General features: G+C 40.5%; 1 protein-coding gene across 3 annotated transcripts in view; it reads right to left on the reverse strand.

Annotated features, from left to right (window-relative positions):
* LOC109960691 (cingulin-like protein 1) overlaps positions 1-7,463 on the reverse strand; it is a 64,457-nt gene that overhangs the window by 1,404 nt on the left and 55,590 nt on the right. For all 3 annotated transcript variants that reach the window (XM_020600959.1, XM_020600958.1, XM_020600961.1), the window contains 5 exons: positions 6,843-7,016; positions 5,860-5,949; positions 5,680-5,763; positions 5,221-5,339; positions 4,649-4,757 (listed from right to left, as the gene is read on the reverse strand). In XM_020600959.1, coding sequence (XP_020456615.1) covers positions 4,649-4,757; positions 5,221-5,339; positions 5,680-5,763; positions 5,860-5,949; positions 6,843-7,016 — 576 coding nt within the window. The remainder of the gene's footprint in view (positions 1-4,648; positions 4,758-5,220; positions 5,340-5,679; positions 5,764-5,859; positions 5,950-6,842; positions 7,017-7,463) is intronic.

The following is a 7,463-nucleotide window of genomic DNA, read 5'->3' on the forward strand; positions in this document are numbered from 1 at the left end:
GTTGTTCAGTGTCTTGCCCAAGAACACTTCGACACATGGACCGCCGGCACCGAGATTCGATGTGTCTAAAAATGTATCAACCTCTTTGTGCTGTTTCTTATAACAAAGAATCAAGTAGAGAAAATAACTGAAAAAGTGGAAAAAAAAGACTTGTTAAACCACAATGTTGGGGAAACAAATGCCCTAAAAGGGGTAACAGTTAAAGAAACTATGATCAGTCCCTGACTTCGCATTCTGGACTTTTATTTCCTTAGGATTTCCTGCCTTAGCTTTATGTTGCTCATTATCACCAGTGGCTCATTGTGTGCTCTGTCAGTTGTCAGTCTCTTGCTGTGAGCAGAGCTCTCCAGCCATTCCTGAAGCCTGCCCATTTCCTGACCTGCATTCTGCTTCTCACATGTTTGCCCCTCTGATTTGTAAGTCTGTTCTCTGATATCCTGTGATTCACTTGGGCAGTTTTTGTCGGGCTTGACTTTTGGATTGCAGACCTCAGTATATGTTTTTTGGACCTGCTGCCTTTTTGGCAGTTTCACTTCTCTGATTATTGGGAGTCACTTGATTTGATTTGATTTATTTATTTATTCTTTCAAACATGTAACAACAATCAGTATGTAATCACACATAATTCCAGACATACAGTGCCTTGCGAAAGTATTCGGCCCCCTTGAACTTTGCGACCTTTTGCCACATTTCAGGCTTCAAACATAAAGATATAAAACTGTAATTTTTTGTGAAGAATCAACAACAAGTGGGACACAATCATGAAGTGGAACGAAATTTATTGGATATTTCAAACTTTTTTAACAAATAAAAAAACTGAAAAATTGGGCGTGCAAAATTATTCAACCCCCTTAAGTTAATACGTTGTAGCGCCACCTTTTGCTGCGATTACAGCTGTAAGTCACTTGGGGTATGTCTCTATCAGTTTTGCACATCGAGAGACTGAAATTTTTGCCCATGCCTCCTTGCAAAACAGCTCGAGCTCAGTGAGGTTGGATGGAGAGCGTTTGTGAACAGCAGTTGTCAGTTCTTTCCACAGATTCTCGATTGGATTCAGGTCTGGACTTTGACTTGGCCATTCTAACACCTGGATATGTTTATTTGTGAACCATTCCATTGTAGATTTTGCTTTATGTTTTGGATCATTGTCTTGTTGGAAGACAAAGCTCCGTCCCAGTCTCAGGTCTTTTGCAGACTCCATCAGGTTTCCTTCCAGAATGGTCCTGTATTTGGCTCCATCCATCTTCCCATCAATTTTAACCATCTTCCCGGTCCCTGCTGAAGAAAAGCAGGCCCAAAACATGATGCTGCCACCACCATGTTTGACAGTGGGGATGGTGTGTTCAGGGTGATGAGCTGTGTTGCTTTTACGCCAAACATAACGTTTTGCATTGTTGCCAAAAAGTTCGATTTTGGTTTCATCTGACCAGAGCACCTTCTTCCACATGTTTGGTGTGTCTCCCAGGTGGCTTGTGGCAAACTTTAAACGACACTTTTTATGGATATCTTTAAGAAATGGCTTTCTTCTTGCCACTCTTCCATAAAGGCCAGATTTGTGCAGTATACGACTGATTGTTGTCCTATGGACAGAGTCTCCCACCTCAGCTGTAGATCTCTGCAGTTCATCCAGAGTGATCATGGGCCTCTTGGCTGCATCTCTGATCAGTCTTCTCCTTGTATGAGCTGAAAGTTTAGAGGGACGGCCAGGTCTTGGTAGATTTGCAGTGGTCTGATACTCCTTCCATTTCAATATTATCGCTTGCACAGTGCTCCTTGGGATGTTTAAAGCTTGGGAAATCTTTTTGTATCCAAATCCCATGCTGACAATCAGAGAGTATTTTATGTTTATCAATAAATGTATCTAATCTGTTATTGAACAGAGAAACCGGCCTATAATTCGTGAAGTTGGTGCTCATGTTGAGTTCAGCCTTTCTATATTGTGTGCACACAGAGGATTTATTTATTTATTTTGGTGAAGGATTATTTCTTGTGCTATGTTTAAAGCTACATTGTGTAACTTTATTCAAATATGCTAAGAAACATACAATGTGGAGACGTGCTGGCAAAGCTTCCTGTGACCCAGACTTGGTGAGTGCAGAGATGTTATCTACTTATCTACAGCAGGAAGAATATGTCAGTCTAAATGAATCCACCCCACCCAGTCATATTAACTGTCACATCCCTCAAAGCACAGGCCGAGGTGGAGGTGTGGCAGCGATCTTCAAATCAAGCCTATTAATCGACCCTAGACCTAAATATATTTATAACTCATTTGAAAGTCTCACCCTGAGTCTCTCACACCCAAACTGGAAAACTCAAAAGCCTGTTCTGTTTGTTATTGTATACCGTCCACCTGCTCCTTATTCAGAGTTTTTAAGTGAATTCTCAGACTTTCTGTCTGATTTAGTGCTTAGTACAGATAAAATAATCATAGTAGGCGACTTTAATATTCATGTAGATGCCGACAATGACAGCCTCAACAATGCATTCTGTTCATTATTAGACTCAGTTGGCTTCTCTCAAACTGTAAATAAACCCACTCACTATTTTAATCATATGGCATCAAAACTGAACACTTAAGTTTTTCCCCATAACCCTCTTCTGTCTGACCATTTTCTAATAACTTTTGAATTTCCATTAATGGATTATACTCTATGTGGGAAACAATTCCACTACAATAGATGTCTATCTGACAATGCTGTTACCAAATTTAAGGAAACCATCATTATCTACTTCAGTGCTGTTTGTCAACACAGTGGAAGGAGGCCGCCTTAACTTTACTCCCACACAAGTCGATAATCTTGTTGATAGTACTGCAGCCTTCCTGCGTACGACACTTGATACTGTTGCCCCTCTGAAAAAGGAGGAGGCTAGCCCCATGGTACAGCTCGCAGTTCCACTCCCTAAAGGAGGCATCACGAAAACTGGAAAGGAGGTGGCGCTCCACTAAGGCAGTTTTTCCCCTAGCCTGGAAAAATAGTTTAATAATGTGTTTAAAAAACCTTCATAGTGCCAGAACTGCATGTTATTCATCACTGAAGAAAAATAAGAACAACCCCAGGTTTCTTTTCAGCCCTGTAGCCAGGCTGACAAAGTGCTGTTGAGCTTAATATCCGCTTAGATCTCAGCAGCAATGACTTCATGATCTTCTTTACAAATAAAATCACAACTATTTGAGAAAAAAAAATTCATCCGATCCTTCCCACAGCTCTCAGACATTTCATCAAGTACAATAACTTTAGAAACATTTGTAACACCTCGATTACATTTAGAAAGCTTCTCTTCCATAGATCTCTCAGAGTTGACCTCAACAACTGCTTCATCTAAATCATCAACATGTCTCCTGTACCCCATCCCAACCAGGTTGCTCAAAGATGTCTTGCCCCAAATCAATACGTCCATATTAGATCAACCTCTCTCTATTAACAGACTATGTTCCTCAAGCTTTGAAAGTTGCTGTAATCAAACCTCTTCTCAAAAAGCCTACTCTTGACCCAGGTATTCTGGCTAATTATAGACCAATATCCAATCTTCCCTTTATTTCTAAAATCCTTAAAAGCTGTTGCAAAGCAGTTATGTCACCGCCTGCATGAGAATGATCAGAGGACTTTCAGTTTGGTTTTAGAGTCCATCATAGTCCAGAAACTGCACTGGTAAAAGTCACCAATGATCTTCTCCTAGCCTCAGATAAAGGACAGGTCTCCATACTTGTCCTCTTAGATCTCAGTGCTGCTTTTGACGCCACTGATCACATCTTATTACAAAAACTAGAAACAGGAACTGCACCAACTTGGTTCAAATCTTATCAGATAGATTACAGTTTGTTCATTTTAATGATGAATCTTCTGCAGACTTAAGTTAGTCACGGCGTTCCACAGGGCTCTGTTAGGTCCAATTCTCTTCACTTTATGCATGCTCTCTTTAGGCAATATTATCAGGAAACATGGCATAAATTTCTATTGCTACGCAGAGGATAGTTATATTTATCTTTGAATCAGATCAATTGGTCAAACTTCTAGCATGTCTTAAAGACAAAAGTCTGGATGACCTGTAATTTCTTACTTCTAAATTAACAAAAAAGAAGTTATTGTACTTGGGCCCGAAGACTTTAAAACTATGCTAACTAACTATATAGTTAGTCTAGATGACACAGCTCTGGCCTCCAGTACTATTGAGAGAAACCTTTGAGTCATTTTTGACCATATGTCCTTTAAATCACACAAAACCCAATGCTCTAGAACTGCTTTCTTTCACCTGTGCAATATTGCCAAAATCAGGAACATCCTGTCTCAAAGTAATGATGGAAAAACTGGTCCATGCATTTGTTACTTCCAGGCTGGACTACTGTAACTCTTTACTATTAGGAGGTCCCAGTAATTTCCTAAAAAGCCTCCAGTTAATCCAAAATGCTGCTGCCAGAGTCAGAGTACTGACAGGAACTAGCAAGAGAGATCATCTCTCTCCCATATTAGCTTCTCTCCACTGGCTCCCTGTAAAATCCAAAATAGATTTTAAAATCCTTCTCCTAACATACGTACAAAGCCCTTAATGACAAGTCTAAGTACATGATCAAACTGTTTTGTACTGCTCTAGTTTCCTCAGGTGGGGAGTGTGTGTGTGTGTGTGTGTGTGTGTGTGTGTGTATTACCAGGTCTTTCTGTTCAGTAGCTATCCTGTGCTCCTCGTCCATCTGATCACTCAGCTCGTTGATCCTCCTCTCCAGTTTACTGATGGTGTTTGTCAGAACAACTTTGTTCCTGCACAAAACATATTCAGTTTTTGATTCAGTTCGGCTCTATTTTATTTATGTACATAGCAGCCAATCACAACAAAAATCATCTCAACACACTTTACATAGTAACGTTGAGACCTTACAGTATTATAGAGGAAAAACCCAACTACCTGTTTTTCCACTGTTTGACATGTGGTCAGGTTGCTCATAATCAAGCACTGGAATTTGATATCCCTCCCCTGCTGGTCACTGTAGTGCTGATGATGTTGGATGACATCATCAAAATCACGCAATAAATATGTTGCTTGTAAACCCAAATGACATCATGCCATGTTTACTCCTCTTGGTTTGTTTGTAAAAAGTCAGTGTGAACCCAAACCAAAGCAGACTGCAAATTCAACAATACACTATTGTCTGGGCTAATTGAACCAAGCTACAGATGTAAAATACAGTACTTTGTAATGATGGTAAAAAGTCATGTGACTGACCTCTCCTCAGTCCTCAGAGCATTCTCCAGCTCTTTGGCTCTGCTCTCTACCCTGGAGATGACGTCATCCGGAACTCTGGAGCTCTGAAGCTCATCCACCTGCAGACGCAGCTCACGCAACTACAGTGCAGACGAGAGGAGAAAGCGAGAAGTTAAAACACATTCGCATTTCTTTTGTTCAGAAATAAGTAGTTGCAGACTTACTGTACATGTACTGTCTCACAGAAAGCTAAGAGCCTATGGTATTCAAATGGGCCAATCAACTTAGAGAGGTGTGACTGTAATGGTAAATGTCAGAGAAGTCAGAAAAGCTAAAAAGGAGTCTTTAGTCTTTGTGCATTCTGATTGTCCAACCCTGATCAGTCTGAGTGTTCCAAATACTGTATGTTGATCTTATAATAAACCCATTTAAAATAAATAAGATGCCTGTACATATCTTTCTGCCAACACACACAAGTACCTGTCTGTCCATGGAAGCCTTCTCAGTTTCCAGCTGCTCATTCAGATCTTTCTCCTGAATCACCTTCATCTGCAGCTGCTCATTCTGACAGGAAACAGCCATAAATTATTGAGAATGTACATAACATAAGATAAATTAATCAGAATATTTTTACACTAGTACCGTTATCAGTGGGTTTACCTGTTCGATAGCTCTCTTGTGTTTGGCGGCCCATCTCTGTTCGCTTTCGTGTAGCTCCTCCAGATCAGTCTCCAGATCGATCATTTTCTCCTGAAAGAGACAGAGTTACAAATAAAAATAATTACTCAAACAGCTAACCTAAACTGTCGGCTTCTGCTCTGAGTTCACTCTTCATGATGACAACTGCTTGTCAGTCAGGTTATTTAGAAATGGGACAGATTAAGTATTGTATCTTCCAAAATAGCAACATGATGAATATTTGGGACTGTGGAATTAGCAAGCCGACTGCTAAACAGGATTTGCACAATTAATGCCCCATTAACCCCAAACGCTGATGGTTTGCATGATTGCTTAATTCAAGTGGACATCTATGTTGTTTAAATCATTAGTAGGTCATGTATGTAAACATGTCAGGGATACGGTGTGACCAGCTGGAAATAGAGCTGACCTTCAGGAAAAAAATATTCAGGAATTGGGAAAAAAAACATCTGGAGCAAATCTGGATTTGTTAACAGTAACAGAAATGTAATCACCGATTTTATCCTTTAAATCTGATTCCAGTTATATATAACAGAAGTGTCTGCCACATAGATGTAGTGGAAAACCAGAAGCAGCATTTAAACCATCACTCTCTCCACACCACTATCTATTATAATAAAAGCTTCTATGTAAAGCACTTTGTAAAATTTTAATCTTTAATTCTGCTTGGAATGTTTAGGTAGATAATTATTCTGAAATGTCTGTTTTTTTTTTGTCTTTTCCTCATGCATTTTTGTCTCAAAAACAGCGAAATGGGGTGGAAAACATGAAAGATGGTATAGAACAACCCCCCCACCTCCCCGCCTAGATTCAGAAAAGAAATGTAGCAAATACATGGTCAGCTTCTTTAGCCCAGCCCTATTCCTATGTTTTAAATTTTTTTTACTATAATTGGTAAATATTTTTTGGCCTGCCACTGAAACTTTGGATCGATCACTCAGTACCTGAGCCTGTTTGAGTTGTTTGGCCAGGTCATCCCTGGCCTGGATTGTGGTCTGCAGCTCCATCTGGAGGTCGTCCACTGTCCTCTCCGCCTGCTTGCACTGCAGCTGTAGCCTCTCTCTCAGCTGGATCTCCTCCTCCAGCGTCCGCTCCTTATCAAACAGCTTACCAGAGACCTGCACACAGACATTTAAAAACACATCTTAAAGCTGCATGTACTATATACTGAATATTGGTGTTCTCAGATATTAGTAATGGCGGCAGCACGAACGGACGCAGCGTCAATACAACAAGAAAATATCTGAACACTTCAGCAACACTAGAGATGCACAGAGTCTCTGGCAGGGTATCCAAACCCTCACAGGCTATAGACCCCCACTTTGGAACTATGATAATGACATCACTCTGCTGAACAGCCTCAGTGATTTCTTTGGCTGCTTTGAAAGACAGAACAACAGAAGACCACCCCTTCAGTTCAGCATTCAACACAATCATTTCCCAGCAGTTTACACAAAAACTTGGACACTTGGGACGCAAAATGTCTCTCTGCAACTGGGTGCTGGACTTTCTAACAGGGAGGCCACAAAATGTGCGGGTCGGCAGCAACACCTCCAAGACCATCA

Source organism: Monopterus albus, unplaced genomic scaffold, assembly GCF_001952655.1.
Source record: "Monopterus albus unplaced genomic scaffold, M_albus_1.0 scaffold50.1, whole genome shotgun sequence".
Classification (NCBI taxonomy): Eukaryota; Metazoa; Chordata; class Actinopteri; order Synbranchiformes; family Synbranchidae; genus Monopterus; species Monopterus albus.